This window comes from Huiozyma naganishii, chromosome 2 (assembly GCF_000348985.1).
Source record: "Huiozyma naganishii CBS 8797 chromosome 2, complete genome".
NCBI classification, from domain to species: domain Eukaryota; kingdom Fungi; phylum Ascomycota; class Saccharomycetes; order Saccharomycetales; family Saccharomycetaceae; genus Huiozyma; species Huiozyma naganishii.
The window spans coordinates 10,614-29,787 of record NC_035923.1 but is presented as its reverse complement, the minus strand read 5'-3'; the positions used below and the strand labels follow the sequence as shown (position 1 = coordinate 29,787).

The window sequence follows — 19,174 nt, the reverse complement described above, 5'->3', positions numbered from 1 at the left end:
CGCCTATTTGAAGTTCAATTATTTTCTATATGTCTAAGTATTTCTCACCTTTTGTCTGCATGGATGTTGATATTACCTTGCGGTGGAACGTTCATATTTGGCCTCATTGGACCCATCATATTGGGGTTCATTGGCATTGGAGGAACAAATCTTCCTTGGTTCTCGTTTGCAGTATTGGTGCCATTTTTGACGTTAGTGACGTTTCCATCGGCAGCCCCAACTTGCTGCAAATGTGGGGGAGGCATCATGTTATTCGGTGGAGGAAAATGCATATTTGGAGGCATCATCATAAATCCTGGTGGAGGTGGCATGGGCATGGACATAAATGGTGGTTGGCTGTTCATATCTTTATTTGGGTTGGTGTTTTCTTGTTTCACAAGCTTACCTGATTTATCAAATTTTGGCTGGTTCATAAAGTTCTGCATTCCGGGCGGCATGGAGCCCATTGGGTGAGGTGGGTGTGGTGGCATCATACCAAAATTGGGAGGAGCACCCCCATTCATCATACCCGGTTGCTGCATCAACCCTGGTGGCGGTGGGGGCATGTGTTGTGAAGCTTGCATTGGAAGGTTGTTGCCCTTTTTATTGTTACCATCCGTAGGAGGTAGGTCCGCCATTTTGTTCTTGTTTAACAAACCTTGGAAAAATGCATTTGTATTCTGTGGCATCGGCATCTGTTGTGGTATTGGGCCAAACTGTACAGGTCCTCCCGGCATCATTGGTGGAGCATGTATGTTTTCCATTTGATGGTTGTGTTTGTTGTTGTCGTTGTTGCCACGGGATTCAACGTTGGTCGACCGAGCTAGCCCAGGAGGCGGTGGACCTTTTAATATGTTTGGTAATGATGCCGCTGTTGCCGCAGGCGAGTTGTTTGTCGGAGTTGTCGATTGAGACGAGTTTTTGAAAAAATTCATCAATCTTGAGCCACTAACACTTTGTTGTTTAGGTTGTTCAACATTCGCAGAGTCTCCATCAATCTTTGCTGTGATGGCCGTTGACATGTTAGTTGCAGTGTTAGTATTGTTATTTGGCGATGCCGTCTCTTTCTTGTCCGTGTTCATTGTTGTTGCGCTTATATTTGAAGGGCTAGCGAAAAAGGAGCTAAACCTTGAAGATGAACTTCTGGAGGTCTCTAACGCATTTTTCGGCACTGTCACCTGTGTGGAAGCGCTTTCCTGTGCTGATTCTGGAACTGTACCACCCGTCTTGACGACAGATCCCTCCAATTCAGTCATGGATAGAGCTTTCTCCGACGACGTAGTTGTCCCCGACAAATTAAAGAAATCGGACATGACACTCGTAGTACCGGTCTGCGGTCCCATGTTTTTCGCGATCACTGCAGTTGCAGCGGTGTTTGGGACAGGTCTGCCCTTAGCGGGCTTCCCATTCGTCTTCTTCTGTTGCTCAATCTCTCTCATCTTGGCCTTCCAGGTCTCGAAGTCCTTCATTGCGTTACCGGATGGGACAAAATTGTCGTCGAATTCCAAAACGTCAACGTCAAGGCCTGCGTTCTTTTTGTTATGTTGCTGTCTACCCTCGCCATCCAGCTTGTGAGCAAACCCCTGTTTCTTGGCATTACCCGTGTTGGCGTTGTTTCTGTTTTTGCTGTTTCTTCTATCGAACCGGTTCGCATTTTTGTTGTTGGGTCCATTATCCAAGAACCTCTGGTGTAGTCTCCAAAATTTTCTGTTGGGCAAAATTGCCTCCTTTGCAATAAACAGTTCCCCTGAGACATCTTGGTACATCGTGATTAATTCACATATACTGTACACATGCGGTTTCCCGGAACTCGTGGACTTTAAATTCGAAATATCATCCAGATCGTCAAAGGGGAGTCTATTTTGCAGCGCAGTGACCGAGCTCAGCTTCTTCGCCTTTGGATCTCTCGTAGCATCTTCGGCTATAGTAGCCACTTGAGGTTCACTTGTATCCATAACTTGCTCTTCCGACTGTTTTGTAGATCGGTTTTTTTGAATGTTCAATAAAAGTGACCTTACTAGCAGTGTGATCTTATGTCGTTCCTCCTCAATGCAAAGAAAAAGTTTAAAGATTTGAGAAATATATGACTTGTTCTAACCAAAGTCAATACTCAAACTCAAGCGTATACTCTCCTAGGCAATCGAAACAGTGTCCAATCCTCAACAATAACTCAACTAACTCTCTATCTCGCTGTCTCTGTATCTTCCACAAATCGTTCTTTCCACAAAATCGTTTTCTTTTTGAGGGAAATTTTTCAGTATGAAGAATCTGGATGTCACCGTCGACGGCGGGGCCGTCCGCGAGAGTTGCGCGACACTGCACCTTTGCCGGTCAGCAGGCCGTCTGAGCAGGCTGACTTTGGTACGGGAGGCACAATGCGTCTGGAAATGTCTTGTGGTTCTTGAGGGGGACGAGAAAAATTATTCTGGACCGTTATAATAGAAAGAAGGAAAATACTATATATGAATATACAAAAGTAGTACTACAAGCAGTTCCCGATACACTCTTGGAGACAGCAAACAGGATGGGAAGCTTGATGGCTGTGGGAACCCTATGTGCTCCCCCCACAGCAGCATTGTTAGTTGTGCCAGTCGATTTTGTGACGCAAAATGCACTTTTTACCCGAACAGTAAAGGTGCGTCTTAGTTAAGAAAAATACACTGTATATATGTAGTGGCACGGCATACAACGTGAGCGATGAAGAGGGACTCTAAATAAGGACTCTAGGCCCATTCAGATCTATATCCTGGGTTTCCCGTTACTACTACAAGCAATGTCTTCCTCGATAACACTGGTACTGCCCTTGATTTCAACGGGGAACGTTCCCCAGCTGGCCACAGATTTGATTTTACATTCCCTGTCCGCCGACTTTTCGTTCGTGCAGGATCTGGATTCCACGTACTTGCATCCGTTTGTGGGTCCATTGGACTACACTATAGATGATTTACAGGGGAATGGATCTCTTGGGCCAGATACTCCACAGCTCTATAGGGACCATCTGGCCACCAAGAAGTTTTCATCCGCTTTGGAACTGTTTGCCAACAAGGATAAAACCGTATACATAGTCCAGCAGAGGACACCTATAGTGCAGGGTTACATCAACAGTTTCACTATGGAGGTTATAATACCGCTTATTCAGGAATTGCAGGCTACGAACGTCACCGTGTTGGACTCGTACGGGACGCTGGACGATATTGCCGCGCCCAGGGGTGCAGTGGCGGAACTCGGTGCAGCAACCGGTGGGAATTTTAGCAACCTTTCAATTGGTGTGTGTCAAGTGAAATCAATTGCGGACATGATCGAAAATTTCCAGACGGTTCTCAACTTACAGCTGGACCCAGATTCCGCAGTTCATTACACAAACTCGCTATTTACGTTCAGCTCGAACAGCCCGTTACAAGAAATCTCCACCAGCCAGCAGGTTTTCAAAATGGCTTACCATATATTGAATTGTCCCTCAATGACCACTTTGAAGGAAATTAAATACGCATCTCTGTTTGTTCACGAGGGGGACAATTCGGTTGATGCAATGCTGTTGTGCGAACATCTGCCCCAATTGATAGATGCCCCGGTTTTGAAGATCGAAAAGTTTAAAACGCCAGTGTCATGGAAGGGTGTGTATGGACTGAACAGTGTACCTTCTACAATGGACGAAGGTATCTACATTTGATATATCAAAGAGTCTGCTGTTTGTATGGTGTATACCGGTTTAAGTTTTTCAAAAACAATTTCATCAAGGTTTGCACCCTTCTTCCAAAATGTTATACGATGTGTTCACCTTTCGAAGGCTCTTACTTAGTAGGTGCTTGCTTCTTTTTTCCAAATATCGCCTACACAAGGAACTGACCCGGTTTTATTTGGCGATCTCTGTCCATACCGATGTAAAGAACGTGTAAAGAATAGTAAAAATCGAGGTGTTTCATGACAATTACTCTCATTCAGGAAGACAAAATGTTGTAGGGGGTCTGTAAAATGTACCAGCCAAGAATGCAACAAGGAACTCACTATACAAGGCATCTTCATTCTTATTTTTTATGAGAGAAGTAACCATAACCCGACATAGTTTTATCCAATTTTCGGGTAGCTGCACAAAAAAGAGAGCTAAGAGAAGTTGGTGTATTTGAACAGTAACACATATCCCCAAGTAACCACACCAAAAGAGTTTCAACAGTCCACTTAATGAAGACAGAAAAAGGTAGTACGAATATACAATTCTCGCTGCTTAAAGGCCTTTATATTGGGTATTTAAGATTACGAAAGATTTCAAACATTCTAAAATTTGTAAAATAGCTAAAAGACACCGTGAAAAAGAATATTAGGCCAACAAAAGTGGCAAAATGTAAGACTAAAGATATATCCTCCTTATGTTTTCTACTAGTTAAAAAGGTTTCGAATAACCCAGAAAAACAACAAAAAAGCCTGCTTGGCCAAGTGGTAAGGCATCGCACTCGTAATGCGGGGATCGAGGGTTCAATTCCCTCAGGAGGCATTTATTTTTGTTTTTTTTTCTGGAATTTTTTTGCACAATGTCCGGTTAACACCACACCCAGATACTCTCTTTAAGTTAAGTGTGCCCTGATATTCTCCATATTGGATGTGACAGGGGCCGCTATACACCTTCTTGCTAACTAGCAGATGGTAACGCGAACGCAATTCAGCCATACACTCTGTAAACCAATATCAAGAGTCTCTGAATATATATGGAGGAATAAGTGTAAACACAGCGATACGTTACATGCTTTATATTATTTTTATTCTTGTAAAAGGCACCATGAGCTACAGTCAGCGGCAGTTCTACAGTTCTCTCGTGACATCAAATTCCAAATCGCGAAGTATAATACCCTCCTTGCCCTTACCCAGGTTACCTAGCAAAGCGACAGATCCGTTCATGCTGTCTATGTTTGATTCATTGGGATCCATGGATCCGTTGAATTTGTAAACCCCGGAACTGCCAGCGTAGACCGTGGTACCATCTTCCACACCGCATCTGTTTGTCAACAGTAAGATTGCGTTACAATTAGCAAACTCCCATGCAGCCCGAGCAGATGCACCCATGTACGTGCTACCGAGCAAATCAGACTGCTCTCTTGATAATAACTTCTTGATAATCCCCTGTTTATACCATTCTTCCCTGATATTCAAATCAATGAAGGGCAAGAACCGCAAGATCCAGTAGTTGACGTTTGTCATATCTGGTTCTTCAAGTTTCCCATACGTCGGGTCGACGTCTGGCCCATCTCTGCTCATTGTTCGTGGTGTGTTGCTATTGTCCAGATCTAGCTGGAAATCGTTTTGGGATCCAAAGATGGGGAGTGACTGTCTCTTCAAATTATCTTCCAATGCAGCCATCTTCTCCAGTTTCTCCTCCTCAGTGTACTTATCCATCTTTGTGATTGAGCTCGAATGGAGCCAAGCCATCGGGCAAATCATCAATTCTGAACGGTTCTCCAAGTTGAAACTAGCAAACTCGAAAAGGTTAAAGGGTGCCTCAAATTTATAAGGGCTCAAGTCCATGCAAATACCAATGCTCGTTTTCAAAGTGACATCAATTTTGTCACCAGTAGGTGTCTGCCCCTTGCCGGGGAACGTAAGCGAGAAAGTCTCGAATCCGTTTGGGTTCTCTTCGCAGTCCCATTCGTACTCCGTGTCGTAAAGGAACGATTTTCTATAGTTGAATACAAGTTCGCCCTTCGGCGAAACTACCAATGCAGAGTTGTACAGGAGGACTTTGCCCTCTTTTTCGTGACGTTCAGGGTACCCGATCACCGTGTAGCAACTGAACATCTTCGAGACCTGTTGTGCAAAATGGAAAGATGGGCTCTCTTTAGTCTTGTGAACAAAGGATGAAATGTGTTCCTTCGAGTGAAAGGAGTAACCTGTCAATGCAAACTCTGGGAATACCATTAGATCTGGCGTCGGCGTCGTCATCTTCTCACCCGTTTGGGCAGGTTGCAACTTTTCCTGGAATTTGCGAAGAAGAGACCATGTGCGTGCAATATTTTGTTCCAACCGGCCAACCTGCGGGTTCAATTGAACGAGAGCAACCCTCAGTTTCACCAAAAGTCTGATACTCATAGTCGGCGGATACTTGCTGGGGAGCTACCGAGAGTATCTTCAAGCGATGATGTCTTTTGCAGACCTTATATTACGATAGAATGAGAGAAAAAGTTGGAAAATTCGAATAGAAGACTGTGCATCCTCGAGAGACAGAGCGAGACCGCACTACCGTCTACGATTTCCGAGAGATGAACAGTGGCGAAACAGATGAGATATTTGAGAGCGGGTTCAGTAGATCGAGCCTTGCCCTTTCGGAACCCAGCTACGAGCCCGTCACTTTTGCTGAACTAAACGGTACCAGCTATGAGGGCAGCAAACACAGAGACAGTACTCGACCACAGGAACGTGTCCAAGACGACGACACTGCCACGCGGTCAATCCTGGACTGGGCAAGCACCAACGCCAACACGCCCACTGCAAACACCGCACAGCCAATCACTCAGGTCTACGACCGCAAGAACCAGCTGACCTCGCTGGTGCAGAACGCACAGATGAACGAGGGAGCACTTGCTGCCCGTAACGAACAACTACAGCAGGCCAAGCGGACCTCGAGACGCCGCTACGGCTGGTGAGGCACCTGGCAAGGCTGGCAAGCCACTGTCACGTGCCTCTCACGTGAGAAATACGTCATTTCAAACTTGCTGTTTCCCTTTTGGGTACACCCAGAATTTTGTTTCTTTTCTTTTTTTCCTTGCACTGAAAATTTTTTGGAAAATTCGCAGCGCAGTGAAATTGAGATGGGAAGATGGGCCTGGGGAGATGAAGAGATGGATGGCGGGAGGCCTGGAGTCCTGACAGCCCAGCAGTCTAGCGTACAATGTCTGTTGTTGGTTCTCTTATATTCTGTTTTGACTGCGGTAACCTGCTGGACAACCCGAGCACGGGGCACGGGGACAGCATCGAGTGCGCGCAGTGCCAGGCGAGGTACCCAAAGGCAGATTTCTCGAATCTGAAAGTGGTCACGACGACCGCTGAGGATGCGTTCCCCTCCGCGCTGCGGTCGAAGAAGTCCGTGGTGAAGACACAATTGAAGAAGGATGAGCTGGGCGAGGGGGCCACGATCAAGGAGAAGTGTCCGCAGTGTGGGAACGACGAGATGCAGTACCACACGCTGCAATTGCGGTCTGCAGACGAAGGTGCGACCGTGTTCTACACGTGTACGTCGTGCGGGTACAAGTTCAGAACCAATAACTGATCCCCCCGACTCCTGGGACTCGCAGCCAAGGTCATCGCGCCGTGCACAGTTACATATAAAGATTGTATAGCGTCGTATAGAGTGATGTAATATTAGCCACACACAGAGAAAAATTTGACGGTTCATCGCAAGAGAGATTGATCGGTTATAGAGGTGGGTTGGGACGGCGAGTGTGATTTGTTCACGGGGAGGAGACGAGAACCACACAGCAATGGCTCAATCTATGCAAATGCCGGATATGTCCAATGCCATCATGGCACAGGACGAGATGGGGAGACCCTTCGTCATCGTGAGGGACCAGGGGAACAAGAAGAGGGAACACGGCATTGAGGCGAAGAAATCGCATGTACTGGCTGCCAGGTCTGTTGCATCCATTATCAAGACGTCGCTGGGGCCTAGAGGGCTCGACAAGATTTTGATCTCTCCAGATGGGGAAATCACCATCACGAATGACGGGGCGACCATCCTGTCGCAGATGGAATTGAACAACGAGATCGCTAAATTGCTAGTGCAATTGTCTAGGGCACAGGACGATGAGATTGGTGATGGTACCACTGGGGTTGTTGTGTTGGCGAGTGCCCTGCTGGACCAAGCATTGGAACTCATTGACAAGGGGATCCACCCGATCAAGATTGCCAACGGGTTCGACGAGGCAGCGAAACTGTGTGTCGCCCATTTGGAATCGACCACAGATGATGTCGGGAACGACGAAACGCTTTTCACGCAGCACTTGTTCAAAGCGGCGAGAACGTCCCTTGGGTCCAAGATCGTCTCGAAAAACCACGATAAGTTTGCACAGATGGCTGTTGACGCAGTCACCGCAGTTATGGATAAAGACAGGAAAGATGTCGATTTCGACCTTATCAAGTTACAAGGTCGTGTAGGTGGGTCCCTGCTTGACTCCACGTTGATCAACGGGGTTATCCTCGATAAGGATTTCTCGCACCCACAGATGCCTAAAATGGTGCTGCCAAAGGAGGGAGCCAAAGATGTCAAATTGGCCATTCTGACTTGCCCCTTCGAGCCTCCTAAACCAAAGACTAAACATAAATTGGATATCTCCACAGTGGAGGAGTACAACAGACTACAATCGTACGAACAGGACAAATTCAAAGAAATGATAGACGACGTCAAAAAATCCGGTGCAGATGTGGTCATATGTCAATGGGGGTTCGACGACGAGGCAAACCACCTGTTGCTGCAAAACGAACTGCCAGCGGTCAGATGGGTCGGTGGCCAAGAACTAGAACAGATTGCCATCTCGACTAACGGCCGTATCGTCCCCAGATTCGGAGACCTGTCAGCCGACAAACTGGGATCCTGTAGTAAGATATACGAAATGGAATTCGGTACCACGAAGGACAGAATGCTCGTTATAGAACAAGATACGGGCTCCAAAACGGTAACATGCTTCATCCGTGGGTCCAACAAGATGATAGTCGACGAGGCACAGCGTGCCCTGCACGATTCCCTATGTGTCGTCCGTAACCTGGTTAGGGACTCCCGTGTAGTGTATGGGGGTGGTGCCGCAGAGATAACAATGTCCTTGGCTTTGTCCGAAGAAGCGGACAAACAATCCGGGCTTGGCCAGTATGCGTTCAATGCCTTCGCAGCCGCGCTAGATACTATTCCCATGACTTTGGCAGAGAATTCTGGTCTTGATCCAATCGAAACTTTGACCAACTTGAAGAGTAAGCAGATCAACGAAAAGATATCCACCGCTGGGGTCGACTGTCTCGGTAAAGGTACTATTGACATGAAAGAACTGTTCGTAGTGGATCCATACATTGGCAAGAAACAACAGATCCTCTTGGCAACGCAGTTGTGCAGAATGATCTTAAAGATCGATAACGTCATCATAAGCGGGAAGGACGAATATTAGAAAGGATCACCGGAAAACAAATATATATATATATACCGTCTGATGATCACAGTCAAGATGTGCTTTCTCGACGCATATTTCAAGATGTAAACTACCATATAATAGATCATTTTGGTTGCGTCAATGTGCTGTGGAACTTAAGGGTATTACTTCACGTGACTGAATTTTTTAGTTTATTGATTATGGGAACAGTGGAATTTTTTATGACTTCTGGAAATATTGAAGGACTACAGCATATGCCAATGTTAACAAACGTAAAGACATCTCATACCGTAGAGTTGTAATATGTGACACATCTAGTTACTGCTTAAACCTTACTTCTAAAGATATTTTGATTTTCAATACAGTAATGGAAAGGAAGCGATTACTATATTCCTCAGCACAGATCTTTCAACTTTACAAATTATCTGGGATATTCTTTCTCAACTCTTGATGTTAAACCGCTCTTGCCAGTTTTTTTATCAACTAAACTCATCGGACTAAAGTTACGTAGAGTTTTTGACAAACTTTTTCCCTTTACTAATAGACGGAGAGTGCTAAGGGAAGTTTGCATTAAATGGCAAACCAGCTGCGTCTCGCTTTCAACAAAACAAAAGCTTTCGACAAGCAGTATCTGTCGCACAAAGAGGCAACCAGTAAAGGAGATAAAGCAGATGCCGGGATGAATTCATGCTTAATCTTCTTTTACCCATACCAAACCTGAGCGCAAACAGCTTTCGGCTCTTTTGTTAAATTATAGAAAAGTTCAGGGTACGGCCAAATCCCACAGATACCTCTAAAGGTTGTCCAAAAGAGCTTCTTTTAATCGAGTGCATTTATATATATAGATACTGAGTTACACCATGTTGAATAAACTGAAGTTTCTCACTATTTCAGGACCGTATTCCTCATAATCTTTCTTCGTATGACAGTAGCTTTTGAATTCGGCTGTCTGTGCCAGAAGGGAGCCACCAAACCAAACGGCGTTTCTTTGCTTTCTATGAGATATCACTGACACATCAACACCAGTGGATTTCGTCCCGCTCAACAGTTCATTCTGAGCAATTCTGTTATTGACAATTGACTTCAGATCTCTTTGCAAACGGCGCCCAAAGTCTTTAAACATGGTGGAGCCACCAGATAGCACGATGTTGTTGTAAAGACCTTTTCTGACATCAATGGGGCATGCTTGGATTGTTTGATCTACTATAGTAGGTAATGGTGTCAAGAAGTCGGAGGAGGCAATCTCTGGGTTGAAGAAGATTTCTGGAGCCAGGAATCTTTCGTAACCGACGTCGACCACTTTTTTTTGCGTCTTCTCCTGATTCTCGACAACGTACTGTGCGAACTTCTCAGGGTCCCTGTCAAACTTGTTGAACTCCTTAACGATATCGGGACACACGTAACAGTACTCCTGCTTAATACGCTCCGCTGTTCTCAGCGACGTGTCAGCTTCACCACGTTCTCTCAGTAAAGTCTGAATGAACTGCGTGATATCTCTCCCTGCGATTGGGATGTTCTTGATCGCAGAACCAATGACGTACCCTTCAGCAACAGGAATCACGTGCGTGACACCGTCACCGGAGTCGATGACGGTACCTGTTAGAGACCGGTCGACGACTTTGGACGACGTCCAGGAGGCGGCAAGGGCAAGCACAGCTTGGACAGCGATGTAAAGACCTGCACAGTTGAAGGACTCGAAGAAAATCTCAGCAATCTGCTCTCTGTTTTCCGGTGGGTTCAGTGGTGGCTCGGTCAGCAGGAAGAAGTGGTCCTCCGGCTCCGTTCTCAAGTACTTGAAGATAGAGTTTTCCCAGAATCTCTCCATGTGGTCCCAGTTTTCAACCTGCCCGTGTCTGATTGGGTAACTTAGCGAGTAGGAGGCACCTTGTGAGGCGATCAGAGCTTCATTACCGATATAGAAATCGAGATCCTCGGTACCTCTTTTCCCTGCCAAGTTGTTGGACATAAGCATCTGCGAGCTAAGGTTGTTGAAAGAGGTCGCCGACGTCGAGTTCCCGAAGTACGGGTTGCTACCACCGGCGTTGGACCCGCCAGTAGCCTGCGCCTTGTTCTTGTTCGAGCCAGTAGCTGTACCTTGCGACGTCGCAATCGCCGTTGGGAAAATCCAAGAGGGCGAGTCATTGCCTGCAAAACCCAACTTGGTCAGCCCGGTACCGTTGTCCATCACAACGGCTGGGTTATTTAAGTAAGACATAGCTTCCACGAGTTTCCTTTAAGAATAAAATGTCTCTTGATACCACGCTAATTTCTCTCAGCTTTCCCCTCGTCCCAATTGAGTGCAATCTTCCAGAACTTACACAAACCAAGCAGATTGAGTGGCTGGGGAGACCTATGCTGTGTGTTATACTGCGCAGCAACTTAATTTTCGCCCTCTCTCTCTGTTGAAAGGGGTCTGTTCCAGTGAAATATCGAATTATTTCGTTGTTCAAAAAATTTCAGGAAAAAGAGGAACAAGAGGATGACCGCGATAGTGAAATATCACTGGGTAACCAGCATTCGACCGCTTCTTTATCAACGTGGTGCGCGGTACTTGGAAGCAAATTGCTGTATCCACTGCCTTGTGTGCGGTTTTTGGTTGTGGCAATCAAGAATTGGAGAAAGAGGGACAGGAAACTGTCGAGATATGGAGTACAGTGGACAATTATTGAATGGAGAGGATGCCGTGGGGAGCATGTCGAGGGTGGTACCCCTCAACTTGGTACAGAGTGGAATTGTGTCGCAGTCCGGTGCACTGGCAGCCTCTGTGAGGGAACACGGGGCTCGTGACTCGCAACAGACGTTTCTGGGGCTCACCGCGCAGCCGGATCTGCTGGGTACAGACCCGAACGCGACATTGTCCATGCTGGATTCGATAATGGCGAAGTTAAAGAGTCCACACACGGAGGAGAGACTTGTGGCGGTTAAATACCTGGAAACCTCCATTGTTTTGCTCGCCCGGGAGTCGTCCGCGGAGGACTTTCAGCAGGTTGAGTCCTTCATCAACAATAGGGTCGTTTCCATGATCAAGGGGAGCTCCTCAAACGAGCGGATAGGCGGGATACTTGCCGTGAACGCTCTGATCAGGTTTTACTCAGATATCGAAGAGCTCCCACGAAACGCAATGAAGTTGACAAATGCGCTGCGGGCGTTGATCCCTTCAAGCGATATAGAGGTGATGAGACTCGCAGCGGATACAATGTGGAAATTGGCACTCCCGGGGAATCCTCTGATGTCAGATTTCGTTGAAATGGAGATCAAGAACTGCACAGAGTGGCTAACCACGTCGCCGGAAAATACCATATTCAACTCAAAACAGGAAAACAAGAAGCATGCGGCCATATTGCTGATCGGAGCTTTGGCTGCAAACTCGCCGTACACAGTTGCCCCATATGTGACCACCATACTGGATAATATATGGCGAGCGTTGCGGGATAGTAGAGCCGTGCTAAGAGCTGACGCTGCGAAAACCGTGGAGAATTGCCTTCTGATTGTTAAGAGGAGAGACAGAGTCTTATTGACCCAATGGATCGAAAGGCTTCTTGACTCGTGTTCTCACGAGCTCACATTGCACACTACGGAATCGATACATTCTTCATTATTGATATACAAAGTTGCCCTAAGAATCGGGGACCAGTGCTTAGCCCAATATTACGACGCAATATTCCAGGCTTCTTGGAATTTCAGAGACATTAAAACAGACTTAATCAGAGAGGAAACGTACAATATACTGCCCATGCTCGCACTGAACGACGTGTCCCAGTTCTCTGCCAACTATTTGGATCAGACAATGCTTAGCTTGTTGAAAAAATTACAGAACCCGGCGATAAGCGCGTTGAATAAAAAGGATTTACCTCTAATCTTCAAATGCATAGGGGATATAGCTGCCGTAGTCGGTATCGCGATTGACCCGTATATCGTTGCCATTCTAGATGCTATTAGAGCTGCATTGAATATGAAATATAAAAACCGCATGAACTTTGAAAGGGAAACTTTCTATTGCATTGCCAATCTTGCCATCGCCTCTGGAAGTATGATGGCTCGCCAAATTGATGATAGCCTATTGGATAGTATGTTGAATTGCCCATTGTCTGATTATATGCAAAGATCTCTCGAGACGATTAATGAAAAAATTCCCGAATTGGAGCCCATAATCAGTAGTAGACTACTGGATCTCATATCATGCACATTATCAGGGAATAAATTTTGCCTGCCGGGGTCTCCCTCAGGCTTGAAACTATTCTCCGCAAAAACTGCCCGTATATGGAGGAACGAGAATGACCTGCGCCAGAAAGGAAAAATTAATGACGATGCAAATGATACCAAGATCGTTATCCAGGCCCTTTGCATGCTACAAACAATAAACTACAAGTATCCAATGACTGAATTTGTGAGAGGCACAATAATATCATACATAGAACACAATGACCCCCGTGTTCGCGAGCTGGCAGCGGTAACATCCTGTGACCTGTTTGTAAGAGACGATATATGTCGACAAACATCTGCCAACTCATTAAACGCTGTATCAGAGGTTCTCTCAAAACTTTTGACTGTGGCCATTACAGATATGGTTCCAGAAATTAGGCTTCAGATTGTAAGACATATGAACCCTTGTTTTGATGTACAACTAGTTCAGCCGGAAAACATACGGCTGTTGTTTGCACTTCTAAATGATGAGGTATTTGCGATCAGGGTGGAAGTGTTGAGAGTAATTGGTAGACTTACTTCTGTCAATCCGGCTTATGTTGTACCGTCCCTGAGAAAAGCTCTGCTACAACTACTCACCGAACTGAAATATGTGAAGATACCACGGAAAAATGAAGAATGCCTAACAATGCTTTACACATTAATCAGCTCTACTAAGGAAATTACCAAACCATATATTGACCCAATCCTAACTATCCTGATACTGAAAATGCAAGATATTTCATCGTCTGTTTCCGCTACGGCGTTGAAGGCCGTCGGTGAACTGTCAATAGTTGGTGCTAAAGATATGCTCGGTTATTTGAAAGAGCTGATGCCCCTGATAATCAATGCCTTGAGAGATCAGTCGAACTCCTATAAGCGGAATGCCGCATTAAAAGCTTTTGGACAGCTTTCGTCATCTTCAGGATATGTCATTGATCCGTTTCTTGACTTTCCAGAAATCCTAACTGTTCTGATTAATATCCTGAAATCAGAAGCCACCCAAAACGTCAAAAGGGAAACTGTTAGGCTCATTGGAACACTGGGGGCATTAGACCCCTACAAACACAGGGAAGTTGAAGAAACATCAAAGAATAGCATGGCGTTGGAACAAAACACGCCCTCAATAGATATTGCGCTGTTGATGCAAAACGTATCGCCTTCTAACGACGAATACTACCCCACGGTCGTAATAACGATCCTTTTGAAGATATTGAAAGACAATTCCTTGATATCACACCATACTGCAGTGATTCAGGCAATTGTTCAGATTTTCCAGACGTTAAAACTGCGCTGTGTTACATTTTTAGGACAAATCATACCCGCAATGATAGAGGTGATGAATTCCTGCTCCTATTCTCTCCTTGATTTTTATTTTCAGCAGATGGGCGTTTTGATATCGATCGTTAAGCAACATATACGGCCACACGCAGATGAAATACTGACCGTCATACAAAAGTACCTAGAAACGCCGAAATTACAGCTGACTATAATAACCGTTATTGAAACGTTATGCAGCGCCCTGAAGATGGAGTTTAGAAAGTACATCCCTACGACACTAACCCAGTTTTTAAACATTCTGGAAGGCGATAAAACTCCAGACAAAACTGCATCCATCGCCATTTTACATTGCTTGTTGACTTTTGATGACAATCTAGAGGAATATACATACCTGATTGTTCCAACGATAATCAAATTGGCAGAATTTTCAACTACCTCTTTGAAACGCACTGCTATTATAACGCTGGGTAAGTTAACACGCAGCATCAGCCTTTCAGACATGTCATCAAGGATTGTTCATACCTCTGTTCGTTCGTTAGACACCCGTGACCCGGAGACAATTCGCTTAACCATGAATACATTAATTTTGCTCTTACTTCAGCTCAACGAAGAGTTTACTGTTTTTATTCCTGTTGTCAACAAGGCCTTGATAAAGAACAACATTAAACACTCAGTCTACGACGAGCTGGTTCACAAGACTTTGAATAAGGAACCGCTTCCACCTGCTGTAGTTCTTGATCAAGATTTTGAAAAGAGTTCTCAAGAGAACAATGAGGTTGAACAAGAGCCGAAGAAACTACAAATTAATCAGTCTCTGTTGAAAAGCACCTGGGATTGCACTCAACAGAGAACTAAAGAGGATTGGCAGGAATGGCTGAGAAGACTCTCCATCCAGCTTCTAAAGGAGTCTCCATCGCATTCATTAAGGGCTTGCGCCGGCTTGGCAGGTGTATACCCTCCATTAGCAAAGGAATTGATCAATGCCGCCTTTGCAAGTATATGGAATGAGCTGTTCACGCAGTATCAAGAGGACCTAATCCAATCGCTATGCTTGGCGCTATCGTCGCCCCAAAACCCGCCTGAGATCCACCAAACTCTATTAAACCTTGTAGAGTTTATGGAACATGATGATAAACCATTGCCTATACCATCACAAAAACTGGGGCAATATGCAGAGATGTGCCATGCTTATGCTAAGGCTCTACATTTCAAAGAGGTAAAGTTCGTGCAAGAACCTATTGATAATGCAATTGTGGAATCGTTGATCAGTATTAACAACCAAATATATCAGAACGATGCCGCTGTTGGTATCCTGAAATTTGCACAAAAACACCATAATTTGCAATTACAAGAAACCTGGTACGAGAAGCTTCAACGTTGGGATGACGCCTTACAGGCGTACACCAAACGTGCCGAGGCAGGCGAAACCTCAACGGAAGTCGTTATAGGCCACATGAGGTCGCTCCACGCTCTGAGCGACTGGGACAACCTTTCGAAAGTGGCGTTAGACAAATGGGATATGGCCGATTCTACCATGCAGAAATCAATTGCCCCATTAGCTGCTGGGGCTGCGTGGAGTCTTGGCGACTGGAATAACATCAAGAAGTACATTTTTGCCATGAAACCTTTATCACCGGACAGAGAGTTTTTCAGTGCTGTTTTGAATCTCCACGAGAATAACTTTGATGATGCAGAGAAGCATATTTTCAATGCGAGGGATTTACTTGTTACAGAAATTTCGGCACTAATTAACGAAAGTTACAATCGTGCGTACAACGTGGTTGTCAGAACACAGCTTATAACGGAACTCGAAGAAATAATATCATACAAGAAACTGCCACCGAATTCGGAGAAGAGAACTGTTTTGAGGGAAACTTGGAACAAGAGGCTTTTAGGTTGTCAAAAAAATGTTGATATATGGCAGAGAGTTCTTAAAGTGAGATCCCTTGTAGTTAAACCGAAGCAAGATATGCAGATATGGATCAAATTTGCCAACCTATGCCGCAAATCTGGGAAATTGAATTTAGCAGAAAAAGCCCTAAACAGTTTGCTTGATGACACCTCAGACGGTTTGCCAGTAATGCCAGCAAAAGCTCCTCCACCGGTGGTGTATGCACAATTGAAATATTTATGGGCAAATGGTTCACAACAAGAAGCTTTGCGTTACCTAATTGGGTTCACCTCTAAAATGGCCCATGATTTAGGCTTGGATCCTAGTAACATGATTGCCCAAAATCTCACCCAAAGCTCATCTTTGCTCGTCGCAAACGTTGAAGAGTATACCAAATTGCTAGCACGCTGTTTTCTAAAGCAAGGTGAATGGAGGGTAGCTCTGCAACCGGAATGGAGAGCTGAAAATCCGGATGCTATTCTGGGCTCTTACCTACTTGCAACACACTTTGACAGCAAATGGTACAAAGCTTGGCACAATTGGGCGCTAGCCAATTTTGATGTTATTTCATCATTAACGGCGGTCAAAAAACCAGAAAATGAAAGCAACGAACTGTTACAGAAAAATATGGAGCTTAACGGAACTGGTTTAATAGGAACAGACAATTTGAATAAAGACAGCACAATGTTTTCAACAGAGCTAATCCAGCGACATGTTGTTCCGGCCATTAAAGGTTTTTTCCATTCCATCTCCTTATCATCGACCAGCTCTTTACAAGACACTTTGAGGTTACTGACCCTTTGGTTTACCTTCGGGGGCCAGGACGAAGCGGCAGACGCAATGCAAGCTGGATTTCGACTTATCAAGATCGACAATTGGCTCGAAGTTCTTCCTCAACTAATCTCTCGTATCCATCAACCAAACGAAACGGTGAGCAGGTCTTTGTTATCGTTGCTATCAGATTTGGGCAAAGCCCACCCTCAAGTGATGGTGAATCCACTGATTGTTGCAATTAAGTCGGAGTCCGTTTCTAGACAAAAGGCGGCTTTGTCGATCATTGAAAAGATGAAGTTACACAGTACAAAGCTTGTAATACAGGCTGAACTTGTCAGCGACGAATTGATCCGTGTTGCTGTATTGTGGTATGAACTGTGGTATGAAGGGCTAGAGGATGCGAGCCGCCAGTTTTTCGGTGAGCACAATACTGAGAAAATGTTTGCGACTTTGGAACCACTGCACGAACTGCTGAAGCGCGAGCCAGAAACAATCCGGGAACTGTCCTTTCAAAACATGTTTTCAAGGGATTTGAATGATGCTTACGAATGGGTCCTGAACTACAAGAGGTCCAAGGATACTAGTAACTTGAACCAGGCTTGGGATATTTACTATAACGTGTTTCGTCGGATCAGCAGGCAATTGCCCCAGTTACAGACGTTAGACCTACAACATGTTTCTCCGAAGTTGTTGCTAGCTAAGGATCTAGAGATGGCCGTCCCAGGGACATACGTCATCGGAAAGCCTATTATCAGCATATCGTATTTCGACCCTATATTTACAGTTATCTCCTCGAAGCAGAGACCAAGGAAATTTTCTGTGAGGGGGAACGACGGGAAGGACTACCAATACGTACTAAAGGGTCACGAAGATTTACGGCAAGACAGTCTGGTGATGCAGTTGTTTGGACTAGTAAATACCTTACTGGGCCACGATGCAGAATGTTTCAAGAGACATTTGGACATTCAGAAGTATCCTGCGATTCCACTGTCTCCGAAATCAGGTATACTGGGATGGGTTCCCTACAGTGACACATTCCACGTTTTGATCAGAGACCACAGGGATGCGAACAAGGTGCCCCTGAATATTGAACACTGGGTTATGTTACAAATGGCTCCTGACTACGATAGTTTGACGTTGCTAGAAAAGATTGAGGTGTTCCAGTATGCGATGGATAACACAAAAGGACAAGATTTGGCTCAGGTTCTGTGGCTGAAGAGCAAATCGTCTGAAGCATGGTTGGACAGGAGAACTGTTTTCACAAGATCGTTGGCTGTCATGTCGATGGTCGGATACATTTTGGGTCTTGGGGATCGTCATCCGAGCAATTTGATGCTTGACAGAATCACCGGAAAGGTCATCCATATTGATTTTGGGGACTGTTTTGAGGCGGCGATTCTACGGGAGAAGTTCCCCGAGAAGGTGCCCTTCAGATTGACCCGGATGCTGATCAAGGCGATGGAGGTGAGTGGAATCGAGGGTAGTTTCCGTATCGTTTGCGAGAATGTGATGCGTGTGCTGCGTGACAACAAGGAGTCGCTGATAGCAATCCTAGAGGCGTTTGCCTTTGATCCCTTGATCCACTGGGGGTTTGACTTACCGACTGAAAAGATAATCGAGGAGACCGGGATCCAGTTGCCCCTGATTAATCCAAGCGAATTGCTGCGGAAGGGTGCGATTACGGTAGCGGAGGCTGGTAAACTAGAGAGCGAGCAGCAGGCCGAAATCAGAAACGCAAGAGCTTTGCTGGTGCTCAGGAGAATCACTGATAAGCTAACCGGTAACGATATTTCCAGGTTCAAAGGGTTAGAGGTTGCCGACCAGGTAGACAAGCTGTTGCAACAGGCGATGTCGATAGAAAACCTGTGCCAACATTACGTTGGATGGTGTCCCTTCTGGTGAAGATCTATATAAAATTTTGTAGCGTGTTACATATAAGTTAGCGTTCTTC

General features: G+C 45.4%; 8 protein-coding genes and 1 non-coding gene across 9 annotated transcripts; 6 read left to right on the top strand and 3 right to left on the bottom strand.

Moving 5' to 3' along the window:
- Positions 1 to 44: 44 nt before the first annotated feature.
- On the bottom strand, positions 45 to 1,934 carry EAP1 (Eap1p; the record flags this gene model as incomplete). Its single annotated transcript, XM_022611295.1, has 1 exon — positions 45 to 1,934. One exon carries the CDS (start codon positions 1,932 to 1,934, stop codon positions 45 to 47), a length of 1,890 nt encoding a protein of 629 aa, XP_022462718.1.
- An 818-nt stretch (positions 1,935 to 2,752) lies between these two features.
- On the top strand, positions 2,753 to 3,649 carry ADD66 (Add66p; the record flags this gene model as incomplete). Its single annotated transcript, XM_022611294.1, has 1 exon — positions 2,753 to 3,649. One exon carries the CDS (start codon positions 2,753 to 2,755, stop codon positions 3,647 to 3,649), a length of 897 nt encoding a protein of 298 aa, XP_022462717.1.
- A 747-nt stretch (positions 3,650 to 4,396) lies between these two features.
- Positions 4,397 to 4,468, top strand: KNAG0Btrna10T. Its single transcript has one exon. It is a non-coding gene; the product is annotated as a tRNA-Thr (tRNA).
- Positions 4,469 to 4,773: 305 nt separating this feature from the next.
- Positions 4,774 to 6,054, bottom strand: NTA1 (amidase; the record flags this gene model as incomplete). The annotated part of the gene is made up of 1 exon (XM_022611292.1): positions 4,774 to 6,054. One exon carries the CDS (start codon positions 6,052 to 6,054, stop codon positions 4,774 to 4,776), a length of 1,281 nt encoding a protein of 426 aa, XP_022462716.1.
- Positions 6,055 to 6,224: 170 nt separating this feature from the next.
- On the top strand, positions 6,225 to 6,608 carry KNAG0B00200 (uncharacterized protein; the record flags this gene model as incomplete). Its single annotated transcript, XM_022611291.1, has 1 exon — positions 6,225 to 6,608. The coding sequence occupies one exon, from the start codon at positions 6,225 to 6,227 to the stop codon at positions 6,606 to 6,608; it is 384 nt and encodes a 127-aa protein (XP_022462715.1).
- Positions 6,609 to 6,853: 245 nt separating this feature from the next.
- On the top strand, positions 6,854 to 7,231 carry RPA12 (DNA-directed RNA polymerase I core subunit RPA12; the record flags this gene model as incomplete). The annotated part of the gene is made up of 1 exon (XM_022611290.1): positions 6,854 to 7,231. One exon carries the CDS (start codon positions 6,854 to 6,856, stop codon positions 7,229 to 7,231), a length of 378 nt encoding a protein of 125 aa, XP_022462714.1.
- A 211-nt stretch (positions 7,232 to 7,442) lies between these two features.
- Positions 7,443 to 9,113, top strand: CCT5 (chaperonin-containing T-complex subunit CCT5; the record flags this gene model as incomplete). The annotated part of the gene is made up of 1 exon (XM_022611289.1): positions 7,443 to 9,113. One exon carries the CDS (start codon positions 7,443 to 7,445, stop codon positions 9,111 to 9,113), a length of 1,671 nt encoding a protein of 556 aa, XP_022462713.1.
- Positions 9,114 to 9,948: 835 nt separating this feature from the next.
- On the bottom strand, positions 9,949 to 11,310 carry ARP3 (actin-related protein 3; the record flags this gene model as incomplete). Its single annotated transcript, XM_022611288.1, has 1 exon — positions 9,949 to 11,310. One exon carries the CDS (start codon positions 11,308 to 11,310, stop codon positions 9,949 to 9,951), a length of 1,362 nt encoding a protein of 453 aa, XP_022462712.1.
- A 264-nt stretch (positions 11,311 to 11,574) lies between these two features.
- Positions 11,575 to 19,125, top strand: TOR1 (phosphatidylinositol kinase-related protein kinase TOR1; the record flags this gene model as incomplete). The annotated part of the gene is made up of 1 exon (XM_022611287.1): positions 11,575 to 19,125. One exon carries the CDS (start codon positions 11,575 to 11,577, stop codon positions 19,123 to 19,125), a length of 7,551 nt encoding a protein of 2,516 aa, XP_022462711.1.
- Positions 19,126 to 19,174: the final 49 nt, after the last annotated feature.